Here is a 13,932-nt window from a genome sequence, read left to right on the forward strand (position 1 = left end):
TGGTTCATGGAAGTACAGTTGCTCCTTATTCTTATTTTTATAAATGCTATTTTGTCTATATACCTAGGGTTACCTAACCCTAACCCAGCTCAAGGTAACCTAAAAAAATATTATTGGTTCTGAAAAGGGGTTTCTTCTGTTTTTCGCTCCCTCTCTCTCTCTCTCTCTCTCACACACACACACACACACACACACACACACACACACACAATTCTGTATAAAACATATAGGAGAGAAGATTATATAGACCTACATTGGACATTTATTTCACCAGAAATTGTCTCAGGGTAATAGTGATCCTCTATTTGCTCATGTCGTTAACCTTGGATGTGTTTGCCTGGAACCACATTGTCCAAAGGACAAAAACTGTCTTATATCATACTGCTTGACAGAAGATCTCTTTCAAGTTTAGGTAAACACAGGCGTACAGGTTGGCACAAAGGAAGGCCATAGTAGAGTATACAGTGGATTACTTCAAGGGGAGTCAATGAGTCATAGAATGCAGATGTCCCTTTGTTTTATGATTGCATCATCCAAGATCAGGAGGACAACGGCTGATGTCCTCTGAAAAGACAAGGGCAAACGTCAACAACTGCCCAGCCATCCTACTGTCTATGAGTCAGTAGAGCCACATTGTCTGAGGTCTGTTCGTTTGGGACTTGTTTGTTTGATCATTTTCACCATGATGCAATTCATTGTATTGGCAAGGACAGCACTGTTAAAGAAAACCCTGTTGCCATTAGTGCTGTGGTCTTGTCATCCCACAGAGAATTTCAGATAGGTTAAGAGCACTTTAGATTAATGGTCTCATAATTATAATGCACTGAGTTAGATTTAGAGATCTATTATCCAACAGAGTGATAGAGTTTGCAAGAACTATGTGTATACAAAGCAGCCATAATACATTCTTGACTTTAGTATCTCATTTGAAACATCCATTCTGTTTGTTTCTACACCCATTACCAATAAAGTAATGTAAGACCTTAACAACTTTCAACATTTAACATTCCATCTCCTGATTTAACTATCTATAGTTATACTAACTATCTATACCCCCCCCCCCCCCACCACTATGCAGCCTAGGCAAGTTTAGAACAGCAGCAACCAGTGCTACTTGAGGGGCAGCAAGAGGAGACTGTGAAATCTCCCACAGAATATTAGAGAATCAACCTCATTCAACTGCTTTAAAAGAAATCTCAAAACATGGTTGATCAATAACCAAAAATGTGATCATTAGTGGGTAAGAATTATTTTAGTTTACCACTTGTTTGTTTACACATTGTTCTTTCCCTTCTACCCATGGTTAAGGACTAAGCAGAGTTTGTGTATTGGGATTTTATTTTATTATTTATTTTATTTTATTTTTGATATATTGTCAATGTTATGTTTGATAGCTTTTTTTCACTCTGGCAGGGGGACTGCCAATGGAAACTAGCCTTTTGGCTATAATTGGGTGCATTTACATTTAATGTTCATGAATGTACACTGTCCCTCTTGATCAAATAAATAAATTGATTGATTGATTGAAATAAATAGTAAGTTAAAGTATACTTACTGATCAGTAATCATGCTTCATCTTTGGTTCATCAAAAGTGTACTTAACATTTTAGAGTCTCTTGTGACAGGTGTTTGATAAAAGAAAGTTTAATTAATATAGATTACACTGTCTGGATTGCCACGGGAAATAGACAGTTTATCACAGAGTACTTGTTCCATATCAGCCCTCACCAGCATTAAGGTAATTGACGGTGACATTCTCCTTGAAGGTGTGGCAGGGTATACTGCATGGTGTTTCATTTCATTGTTACCTAAAGATGTAATGATTTTTGAAAATCCAAAATGTACAGAAATGTCATGAATGCTGAACACTTGTATTGTGAAACAATAATGGGAGCCTGTGGATATTTATAGGCTGTTTACCATTATATATTTTTTTAACAGAGGCAATTCATTTTAAATACTCATGAGCGTTTTACGAAGTATACAAGAGCCATTAGCAGGTCTATTTCTAACCTCATTACCAAATCATGACACATACTGTAAGGAACAGTCCAACACTGCAGTGTGACTGCGTGGACTGGGAAAGCTTCCTTAACAAGAAGCTATGCTTTAAGCATAAGAGACAGACATCTCATGAAGTGTACTGCCTTGGATAGGGGCATGTGGCAAGTGGACCATGTTCACATTACAAAAACAGCTTCTGGGCGAAGATCTGTCCAACACTGCCATTAGCTGGTGAAAGCATGCATATTCCCTGTTCATGCACAAGGCTTACAGTGTAGCACAGCAAACCCGTGTGCCATTGAGCACATCCTTTATTGTGACCATAAATTAGGACACTTTTAATATCGGTAAGTTTCACCCTATATCTTGAAACATCAATAAAAAATGTTTTGATTTCCACAATATTTACTGCATTCAGTCCAGGCATTCAAAATGCAAGCACAATATCAAGATGCCTCTTCCATACATTACCTTCTGCTCAGTACTTTGAGTGACGAAGTTCAAACACAGATCCTACAGCATGCACAGTACACAATGACTCACAGTAGCGCTGTGTGCTGTATAATGTCCATTATTAGAGACCAGCAGTGACGAGCTGTGTTACACGTCAAGATGTCACTCTTACCTCTTTTCCTCCAAACACACAGTATCCTTTTGGCTACCGGGAACATCTGCTGTTTACTTCTAAAACACCACGTGCACGTCACATCCCATATGACTTATGTGACTTCCAAGTACTCATGTCATTTAGAAATAATTGCAAGCAGAGGAATCATTGACAAAACAGGAAGTTGACACATTTGAGTCCCTCAACACCAATAGGCTGAAAAAGAATCTATTTTATACATGTTTAGTCTTAAATGTTTTGTCAGTAAAACCATAATGTGCTATGTGTAACAGAGTTAAAAATGTAGTGTATGGTTTTATATGATTTTCGCCAAAATTAAACTGCCTTGTTTAAAAAGTGTGAATGGGAGCCACCTTTGGCCATATGGTGTACTGCAGATCTGATGCGTGTAGTCCAGTGCTGTCTCCCTACCCGATCAGAGAAGCCTATGCTTTTGATCGGGTAGGTTGACTGTACAAAGCACTGTACCTGATATGTTCCCGACTAGCCGTAAACTCCGCTAGCCACGTCCATGCTTTAAATGTACTGTTCAATATAACATGCAGGGATTTAACTGTTTAGTTAAACATGCATTGAAAGTATTATTACGTATTAAGTATGAAGTATTATTATTATTATGACAGCGAATGTTAGCTAGTTTAACCGAACGTTAATTAGCTATCGTTCCATGTGTTCAGACATTCTGTCTGGCGCATTGCTGGCTAGCAAGCGCTGATAGTGTACAATAGGATATTGACGTAGATGTTGCCTATATGTAACGCTTTATATTTTGCTTGTGCAGATGCTGTACGTTCACACCAAAGCCTGATGGCAATGTTTTGATTTATTTTCTAAAGGTATGTGGCTCCATAATGTAAATAGGTTTGAATGAAGTGCTGTAACTCTGTGCACTTAGGCTACAGTTATGCCCATTCCACTGTGTATGGGAAGTTAAAAGTTTTGTACATATTTTCTATTACTGAAGTAATCAGCAGAGAAGCCTATGCTTTTGATCGGATGCTGTACGTTCACACCAAAGCCTGATGGCAATGTTTTGATTTATTTTCTAAAGGAAAATAAAAGAAAGTTCAACAGATTCGCCTCCGTCTCCCCGTTGCTTGACCATCGTTACATATGTATGATGATTGTTTCAGACTGTAACCCTTCAAACCTCAACCATAACCACTGAAATGCCTCAGCATTGGAACCTGACAGTAGCCTGGATACCAGACCGAACTTAGCCCCGCCCACACATTTTTTGGTTGGGAAGTTCGGTCTGGCATTACTCCATTGAGGAGAAATTATCTGCGGCTCGATATCGGCCGTACCAATCAAATTGTTAAGGCGGGCTTTATACGATGATGGACAGATGATCAACAGTAGCGTAACCAACCACGTCACCAACACACGAGTTGAATTTGTTTTCAACAAACATGGCTGCCGCTGGAGAGCTGAAATGTATAGATTCGAGTCCATTTAGACATTGACAGTGCATTCATTTTGAAAGAGGAACAGAGAAACGCGATTAAGGCATTTGTCAATCGAAAAGATGTTTTTGCCTTCCTTCCTACGGGATCCGGTAAAAGTGTAATGTATCAGCTGCCCCTGGTCACATACTACGTTGTTCTGATTGGTTGTAGGTAACCAATTGAGCGAAGAGGCATTTTTTACTCCTGGTTCGGTTGAAACACGCCCCATAATCACAGCCCAATGGAGCGATATCAGACTCATATTCTGACTAGAATTATGAGTATGACATCGTCAGGCTAACCTGACAGAGTAAGAAACAGCAAATTCCACAATATTGTAACGTTATTACCACAACACACCTTACCATGAGTTATCTTCAGATTAGACTAAAATAATTGTAATATTCAGAACTGAATGACACCAAAGGTGGATGGCCTCTGGCACTAATGGCCGGTGCTGCTGCAGTAGTTTCAGTCATGTCTCCTCATATGGACACAGTCATTCACTCCCACTCCCACCAAAGTGTAAATATATTAATGCCCCCTATGACAGAGGCTCAAAACAATGCTTGATTGTTTCCAGCTGTGCTGGAGTATGCCCAGAACAAGCACAGATTGTCCTTTATACAACTAACAGATTTATGCTTATGTAGTTCAGCAGCCATACAAGGCAAGAATTAGGTTCAAGGTAAGTTATATTCTTATGGTGGATACCGTGGCAACACTGTGTTGCTAAGGAAGCTGGTGTGGTCGGTGTACATCGTCTATGAAAGAGAAAGTGGTGGCCAACATGCCAATACACATTCAGTGATCACAGTCCTACTGGCACCTGTTCAGATGACAACTTTAGGCTAAGCAATTGATTTCACATCAATAGCAGATGTAATCTTTGACCTGTAATGTCTTCTAATATCCTTGTTTTATGTCCCCCTGCTCTGGCGGCCTTTCATACATATCAAGTTTGTATTTTGGCGACCCCTACTGGCTATCCTGTACCTTTTTACCTGTCCAATTGCATTTGTTTAATAAACAACAAGAGCCGAGCTGTGTGTGTCTCCCCATTTATGTTACCCTCAGTGCAGGCTGGCCATAACATAATTGGGTGCTCGTCTGGGATAGCTGAAGAAGTCAGACTTTAAAAAGCAACTGTTTGAGTAGTCTTTCAAAGACAATCTGTAGTACATGCTGTCATGTGTGTTGTACATTGCAGTGATATCTGTAAATTTGAGACTTTCACTTGACCGATCAGCTATATCCAAGAGATGAAGAAAATCAGTATATGTGTAATTACTGCTGGAGTCTCTACATATCAGCACTCCACTGCATTTTAGTTTTGCTAACAGAGCACATTCCTCATGGCCTGGACATGCTGTTCTTGAAGGACACAAAGCAGAGAAATGAAACATTCCTCACACACTTTAGAGTTTTACAAGGCTCCTGTATGTCACTAAACACACTATCCTCATAGAGTATACTGAATGATGAGGAAAGTTTTATACAATAACTACAATCGTGTAAAATAAAATAAAAACATCCCATCACCACTCAAATGCCCACTATTACATTTATTTCACAGTCTTTCTCTCCTGGCCTCAGTGCTGCAAGGACACCCCTGTAACAAGGCAGAGCAGTCAGTCCTCCACAACCTTTCTACAGTATCTGTCACAGTGTCAGTGGAAGGTCCATTCACTTCTTCTATGTCTTTATCTGCAAGCTATTATTGTGAAGGGTTTGGAGACACAAGCAATATTTTGCAAAATGATAGCTAGCAGAAAGAGCAAGATGATGACAACTAGGACCACTGTGCAGACCGTCGTCCAGCGTGACTGTTTGACTACATGGTCCTCTCTCCGATCCCCTCCCCGTCCTCCTCTTCCCCTCTCCAATTCCAGCATCCGGTTGTCGGCAACTGTCACCACGGTAACATCCTTCAGCTGACTGGTTCTGACCAAGCAGGGTGCAAGCTCCCCCGGCAACAGAGGACCCTCTGCATCCGCTGACAAGGGCAGCAGGTAGCAGCCGTCGCCGGGCAAGCGCATGAACACTGGCATGCGCCGGGCGAGGAAGAGGAGGGTCTGCGGATCATCGGGGAGCTGGGAGACAGAGAGGCCCTCGGGGAAGCTGGTGAGGGCGCGACACCACGGGCAGGCCACCTCGCACTGGCTCCCGCACATGCGCCCCAGGCACGCCGAGCAGCAGGTGTGACCACAGCCCAGCAGCTTGGGCCGCCGCCGGCTACCGTAGAAGTTAAAGCAGATCTGGCACTCCAGCAGCGAGTCCTGACCCAGGCTAGACATTGTGCTTGAATGTAAGACCGGTAAGGGGGGGGAAGTATTTGAGTGGGTCGCAGCTCGCAGGTTCAAAGTGGTAGCCTCTCCACGGTGCGCGTGCCTGGGATAAGATGTCTTAGTGAGGCATCATGGATCAACACAGCGGATCCTCTTAACACCCTCTGCTTCTCACTCTTGACTCATGAGTCAGGTTCAGGGATGCATGGCAGCTCTCCTTATTGATCCAGGGTTTGTTGTGTCTGTGGAGCGAGGAGAGGAGCACGTGTGAGAACAGAAAATGTCAAAGTATCCTCCTATCTACAAAATAAACTGACAAGAAGGAAAGAGAGTGAAAGGTTGTTCCCAGGATTTATATGGGAATCCGGTCTCTAGACAGGAGAGTCTCTTGAACAGTGAGGAGGAGAGCAGATATACTCAAACATATCAGAACAAAGATATAACCTATCACCAGGCATTATACATTATGTGATATTAACCTGACGTTGGTCAGTATGTGATAATATCCTGGAGGTTCATCAATAGCCTATATGATGACAACATCTTGAAGTTGGTCACTGTCCCTTAAATTAAGACCCAAAAGGCACCTGGTCCAAAGTCATTCAATCATTATGTCAGGTCTGTCTGCTAACAAGATAGGCAGCAAGTCTTAACTGAGTGAAATGACCAGGAAGTATCTAAATGGCAGCCATGATAAAGAGTTGGTTGAATTCTCTAAATGATAAGGAAAGGTGCTTCAATGCTTTCTCTCTTATCCCTATTAACATAGGGTACACGGAACCATCCTTTCGGAGAGAAAAGAGATAATGCTGTCCCACTAAATGTAACGACCCTCTTTTTTATAACATCAATAACATCAATAACATAATGCCATCTTTCCCTGACCCAATGACCTCTTCCATCAAGGTTAAAGAAAAAAGTGATTAGGAAAAGGCAGAGGACGTAATTGATTTGATTATCTGACTGCAGGCTCAACACGTGTCTTGAGTAAACAAAGTAAGGCACCGGAAGCATTGCTTCAAAGCAATGTTACTTTGGAAGCGATGCTCCGTTTCCTCACCAACACATCATGTACATCTCAAAAATGAGGTGCGTTTGCCCTGCCCTGCCCCGTCCAATTGTAGGGATTGTTTTCACTGCAATGTACAGCCCAGGCTCGCCGTGACAGGGGAGGCAAAGCAAGAAATTGTCAGGCTGTCATCAGTTCCTGAGTGTTCAATTGCTGCGTATCTTCAATAAGGGGCAAAGACACCAAAGAGAAGCCTGCCTCCTGCTCATCATTACAATGGTGTCAGAAGTGGTATCTAGTGCCACGCTGTGAAGGACAAGATGGCCGCGCCAGCAGACATCGATGACCTGGGGTGTGAGCTGTCTGCCTCAGTGCCTCGAAAGGATCCAGAAACCACACCACAACCGCACCAGGAATAGGGGCTGGGCATGCCAGCAAGCCCGCAATGGATGGAGTAGAAAATCACAAGCATTGGAATTACAGCCCTACAAAAATGTATTGGCCACCAGATGTCACTGTTTCAAAAGCTTTGCTCAGCAAACCCCTATCTGTTCTTCCTTCTTCACCTTGTTCCTCTGGTAGAATTAAAGATGTAATTAAATGCGATGATGATAGGAAATGCACCCAGGAGAGTCCTCTGTCTCTCTCCAGTGCTAAAGCTGAATTCTGTACAAAGGCCTATTCTTTAGCCTTTCATGAGACCATGACAGAGCACAAGAAGATAAGATTGCATTTTTAATCAGGCCTTCATTCTACCTCATCACACTGAAACTGATCAATATTGCTTTTGCTAGTTCTTTTGAGAACTACTCTTTGCTCCATATCTCTTGCTGCATTTCTGTCTTATTTTATGTTAATTCATTCTGCATGTTATCACCTAAGCCCAATGGATTTCTTTATCATACACCTACTATACCAATACTGTATGTACGTAGCTTTAATCATCTCATTATCTCACTCCCCAGGTCAACAATGAATTGATCAATAGCACCAAACAGTGACTGAAAAGTCATTTATGTTTATTGTATTAGGTATAATTAAATGAATTAAGTGAAGACTGCACCCATACCCATACTGAATATGAAAAAGAAAGTGCCAATGAGGAACTGAATTCATCTTATTTCATGTGTTCTTGAAATGATACTGCCATTGAAAATTCCTGAACACAGAAAATTATATAACACTGAATAACTAACTTGGTCCTTTTCATCACCTGAAGTTAATAAGAAACTGGATATGATCTTAGGGGCAAACATGTTGGAGATAATATCAGAACTTTGGAATCAACTCATTAAGCAGTAAGCCTCCCTGAAGAAAAACGATGAGTGAGGACTTGGTTCAGACAAGGTGCATTGCAAGTACAACTCATTTATGCATCCAATTGTATGCATTAACTGTCATGTATGGACAAGGTTATTACTTTACTATGTTTACTGTAACTGGCAACACAACAGTCTGCTATTGAGTGACCACCTCATACTTGTTCCGACGTGTTCAAATGTACCAACCAAACCAGAATATCCACCGCTATTATGGTAGGCTAATCTGTGTAGATCTATACAGATGCATTGCACACCATGCGAAAAGCAACGAACTCGGCACGGAAAGTGCAAATGCAAATCCTACAGAAAAGGGGCAATGTCCCTCTTTATGACAGCACAATGTTGGAAACAAATGTCACTAAAAGGGCAGCATATTATTCACGTAGGCCTACAGAAGGCCAGCCTCTAAGGTAAAAAAAAAATGCAACATGCAAGGTGACTGGTTAATACAAAGAAAAATGTCGACCTTTTGTTGTAACCTAATCGCAATGGCCAATATTGTGTAGAAGCCTACCTACAGGCTTATTGTCGAGGGTAACCGTCTTTGGTTATGCAACGGCTTAAATGTAACTTATTTTACAAACACACCCTGTTGACTGGACTAACTTCAGTTTCAGTATAGCACTATTCTTTTTTTTTAATAAGCAAAGCAAAAACGAAATCAAACCAAATAGGCTACCGGAAATAAAAAACTTGTGTCCAGAGTTGGATATGGAAACGAGTGATTATTGAATATTTGTCGACTTCACATGCAAACGAACCCAAAAGTTGTTTTAACCTACTTGACGACAAATGACTAGTGATATATCTAAGTCTTTTACAGTCTACTTCTGATCATTATCGAGTGACTTACCCCACGTTTCGTAGAGATATTGTAGGTCATGCTTATTCCTATAGCTATAGTCTTGTTACTAGTGTCACACAATATTTTGACAGCTGATTAGGGTACGACGGTTCCTTAACACACCCCTCTCAAGAACTTCACTGCAGCCAATAGAGTACGAGCTACCCTAACGCCTAGATTTTCAAACCACGCCCATACCGTGATAACAGCCAATTTAACATAGGTACACACGAGCAAGTGGTTCAACGTGTGGTCTACGTCTTAGATCTGGATTTGTTTAAAGAAAAGTTCACTTAATTTGGGATCGGCAGTTCACTGAAAGCATACTTCTTTCCAGCAAGCACAGACTTGTCTCCAATACAACAATTTAGCATGAAAGGCCAGCTCCTTAGGGGAAACCGTAACTTCTAACTCCATTCCATCACAATGGGATTACAAACAAAAACAAAAGAAAATACGTTTTCCAGACAGCGGTTTAAATTAGCTGTAAAGCCATGAATCTAGTCACTACCCCCAGGCTATTGATCAACTAAGGGAAAATGAACACGAGGCACTGTAATTATTACATACAAGAACTGTTGATTACTTGCATTTGACTGGCTTAGGCGACGTACAGAAGTATGGAGACTTTAACCAAATAACTAGGATAAACGTAAGGACAACATTGTATATTTAAAAACACACCACACACACACCAAAAGCAGTTAAATAAAGCAGCGTGCACACACATTTATGCAATGCAAGACTTTAATTACAAAATAACACTGCAAGCAAGATGTCAATATTACACTGCAGGTTTTAAAACTAAATCTGCACAATAAAAAGTGACCAAAGTGACAGAGAGGAAAAAAAACCCTGACGCCCATCTCTTGGTATAACTTTTGATTGCATTTCCAGTGTTCAATGCTTTAGCAAGCCTGGGGAGTAGCTTCAGTGGGCATTGTGCTTTGACGATGCGAAAGACCAGAACCCCCTCCAGGCGAGCTCTGATCTACACCTCCCAGATCAGGCCTCTCCTATTAGAGGGTTTTATAGGCATCTGCCATAACACGACCCAGTGACCGCAATCCCCAGGAAGGATTAAGATGAATGCATAGCATTCAAGTACAACTCAAACACTGAAAACACAGTCCAAGAAACGTGTCCATTTTGCAGTACAATACAAATACATTTACAGTAGTGTCTTATTAGAATGCATTTTGGTGCATTTCATAGTGCATAGGGTTTTATAAGAATATTAATATATTTTTAAAGTTTACAATGTTAAAGCAGTGCATCAACATGATTCAGTATCTTGTGCCCCTTTTCTTTGCGGACCCTGCAATGGGGAAAGGAAAAGGAGGAATGTTAAAGGAAAAAGCTTTGAGACAAAAAAAAAAACAATGGAGACTAGCCTTACAACACTACCTTTGCCCCTTTTGTAACTGGAAAACTCTGCGTCATTATAGTCATCAAATTCATTCCGTCTGGGCCTCTGTTGCTCAAACGTCTTGCAGTAGGCCCCTCTTCTTGTGGCTTTCAGAGCCATGGCAAGAGAGAGAAAGAAAGAAAGAAAGAAAGAAAGAAAAAGGCTTTTAGGAAAAAACAAGCCCTAAAATCAGGATAATCTCTTTGGAAAGTCTAAGTGCCGAGGATCAAGGTTAATCAACAAATGATAAGCAGTTCCCATTGCCGTGTACAAGAAGTCCCATTTCAAGCTCAGAAAAACAAGAAACTTGAGGCAAACCTACCCAGTTCTGGATTCCGGTTGCCAGGTTTCCATGGCTTTGCTTTGTGCTTCCCAACACTGTTACTCCAGCCCTCTTTGTCGGGGGTCACAGTGCCCTCACCCCACTGTTTGTCTAGAAATACAAAACAGATAAGAATCATTGTGGAACTTACATTTCTAGGCCAACAAACAGAAAAGAATCACCAGTCGCTTACCAGAGTAGGATCTAAGGGGGCCACTCCATGATGCCCTTCCTTTAATCTTGCCCGTCTTGGCAGTGGCTTTGCGCTCGCAGCATTCTGGCCCTCTCAAGTGGCCGTGGTCCTGTTCATCCTGATCCCCTACTCCAGCTTCCCCACAAAGAGCCCTTTTAGGTTTGTACTTGGGAGGCTGATTACTCAGTGACGCAGAGTGTCTGCTGGAGCGTTGCAGGTTCTTGACGGGAACCTCATGCGCTTCATAAGAACTCCACTCATCTTCACTGTCATCCGGGTTGGCATAGTCCAAGTCGGCTTCCTCCAACACCTCAGCGCGGTCTTCACCCGTTTCAGGATATTCACCATGTCCTGGCTCTGGACTTGACCTTCTCAGACTCAGCCCACAGGTGGCACAAGTTTCCTGACAAGCTGTGCATCTCCCCTCCCCCAGCGTGTTCTCCGTCGCTCCTCCACTGGGCATAGAGTCACTGCACGCACCACCCAGCCTGCTGCTTTTTAGATACACAGGCTCAGAGACAAAGTCCTCATCCTCCACATCAGTGGAGAACAGCTCGTCTCTGGAGGAGAGTTCATCCAGAGATGGACTGAGGACGCTCTGGCGCTCTTGCTCTGCGTGTGGATAGTAACTGTAGCTGCCAGTCCTCATGAGGCAGGTCTGGGAAGGAAGAAGTGTACTTGTGTTCTCTGTGCACCAAAGTGGGTCAGACTTGTCCAGCAGACCAGTAGTAGTCAGTTTAGTACAGGGCAGGCGAAGGATGCGAAAGGGCAAGTCCTCCACATCAGCATCTGGACTTACCAGATAATCAGTCTCCGGAATGGGGTCTGAATCTTTTCCCAAATCAGAGTCATGCTTGAGAGCTGGACTCTCTGGTCGGCTGTGTGTCTCTTTTGACTCCAGACTTTGGATCACATGACTACTACCTTCACTACCTTCATGTACTCCAGAGTCTGGACAGGGAGTGTCCCCTGCATCTTCATTTTGGTGGCCATCTTCCCCTGGTAGGTTCTGCACGGTAGAGATATTCTGCTTCTGGGATTCTGACTGTTGGTGAGATTCACTTCCTCTCTCAGTTAGGCACACATCATGAACAGAGGAACCGTCGGGGACATCTGATAACACACACTCCTCCAAACAGACCTGGTTTGATTTTGCGTCATAGAGCACGGCAGAGGATTCATTGAGAGATGAATGCTGAACGGCATCATCTCCCAGTTCCTGGCTGGTAAAGAGTGCTTTTTTAGACAAAGGTGCTTCCAGACCTGGTCTATCTGAACCGCTGGGCACCTCTTCCTTCCCAGGATACTGAATGGCAGAAGGGGTCGAGGAAGTGACTGCATAGTTTGAACCCATATCCTCTGCAGGCGTTTCACAGGTCTTGCTGACAGCGTCATATGGCTCTGTTTGGACCTCAGAACAAGCGGTCTGCCGTGGCAGGCGAGACTGCTCAACATGGTAAGGGAAGTTCACATCTTGGGCTGAAGGAAATGGATTAGGTTGGTTGAAGACTCTCCTGTAATCCACTGGATACAGAGGAGCCTGGGGGACCACATAACTAGGCTGCTGCATGTATTGTACTGGCGCCATGTATCGTCCATATGAAATGGCTATATGATAAAAAAGGGAAAAAATGTTAACACATTTGATTTGCAGAATTTGGGGATTTATTTGGCCAAATTACTGGTTAAAATACCTGGCCATGGAAAACCATACTGACTGTATGGATTCATATTCCATGGGTTCGTTGTGAAATAAGGTTGGTTTGGTGGTTGGTTGGGTGGTTGAGTGGATGGTGGAACACAGAAAAATGGTCGTGTGTGGTGAGGTGAGTTACCCCAATTCCAATTGAATGGATATTGATTATTCATGTCTTGGGGGGAGAGGGGGGCGAAAAAAGTCAAAATGGGCAAAAGACATAAGACGCTTTGCTGATGAATAGCAAGTAATTAGCTTACCTTCCATTTCTCCTACAGGAACAAAAAGAGTGAACACAGGATACTGCACACTGCAATACTAAAACGTACATAGAAGATGTAACGTTAAAACACGCTCATGTTGCAAAGGCCTACTTTAAACTTTCGGTAACTTCTGTATTTCAAGGACTTTGAATAAACTTTGTACCCGTACTGCACAATGGCAATAAAGTTCAAATTGAATCGTATCTAATGTAATCTAATCTAATAACAAACGAACAAACAAGCAAGCAAATTCAACTTCATGCAAGTTACTGACCTTAGGTGAACGTGACAAAACGTGGTCATGGAAAAGTGCACTAAAAGACAAACATCAAACGAGACTCCATTTTATAGGCTAGGTAGGCCTAGTTGTTCGTGCCTTATCATAGGCTATAATTAACATTAGAGGTGTGTTGCATCACATTTCGCTGGTTCAAGGTCTGTTTGGACCTCTGACACATCTCAACAAAATTCACAACAAAAGAAAATGCATGTGCTACTGTGCTTAGA

The 13,932-nt window shown here is 42.3% G+C and overlaps 2 protein-coding genes across 3 annotated transcripts; both read right to left on the bottom strand.

Moving 5' to 3' along the window:
- Window positions 1-5,125: 5,125 nt before the first annotated feature.
- Window positions 5,126-9,838, bottom strand: rnf152 (ring finger protein 152). The gene is made up of 2 exons (XM_031563147.1): window positions 9,553-9,838; window positions 5,126-6,610 (listed from the first exon to the last, which is right to left on the bottom strand). The coding sequence occupies exon 2, from the start codon at window positions 6,375-6,377 to the stop codon at window positions 5,784-5,786; it is 594 nt and encodes a 197-aa protein (XP_031419007.1). The 5' UTR covers window positions 6,378-6,610; window positions 9,553-9,838; the 3' UTR covers window positions 5,126-5,783.
- Window positions 9,839-10,272: 434 nt separating this feature from the next.
- Window positions 10,273-13,738, bottom strand: buc (bucky ball). Of its 2 annotated transcripts, XM_012827851.2 has the most exons (7): window positions 13,700-13,738; window positions 13,423-13,480; window positions 13,161-13,337; window positions 11,467-13,074; window positions 11,274-11,384; window positions 10,951-11,058; window positions 10,273-10,861 (listed from the first exon to the last, which is right to left on the bottom strand). In XM_012827851.2, exons 2-7 carry the CDS (start codon window positions 13,427-13,429, stop codon window positions 10,830-10,832), a joined length of 2,043 nt encoding a protein of 680 aa, XP_012683305.2. In that variant the 5' UTR covers window positions 13,430-13,480; window positions 13,700-13,738; the 3' UTR covers window positions 10,273-10,829. The 2 variants fall into 2 exon arrangements, with proteins under 2 accessions (XP_012683305.2, XP_031418939.1); XM_031563079.1 differs by lacking the exons at window positions 13,161-13,337; window positions 13,423-13,480 and having other exon boundaries at window positions 13,700-13,717.
- Window positions 13,739-13,932: the final 194 nt, after the last annotated feature.

The sequence above is a fragment of the Clupea harengus genome, chromosome 25, assembly GCF_900700415.2.
Source record: "Clupea harengus chromosome 25, Ch_v2.0.2, whole genome shotgun sequence".
NCBI classification, from domain to species: domain Eukaryota; kingdom Metazoa; phylum Chordata; class Actinopteri; order Clupeiformes; family Clupeidae; genus Clupea; species Clupea harengus.

Excerpts from the sequence above, each read along its gene's own strand:
- rnf152 (XM_031563147.1), bottom strand. The coding sequence starts at position 6,377 with ATGTCTAGCCTGGGTCAGGACTCGCTGCTGGAGTGCCAGATCTGCTTT.
- buc (XM_012827851.2), bottom strand. Across the intron at positions 11,059-11,273 it reads CAACCGGAATCCAGAACTGG|CCACAAGAAGAGGGGCCTAC; the intron begins GTAGGTTTGCCT and ends TGGCTCTGAAAG. Across the intron at positions 10,862-10,950 it reads CAGTTACAAAAGGGGCAAAG|GGTCCGCAAAGAAAAGGGGC; the intron begins GTAGTGTTGTAA and ends TCCCCATTGCAG.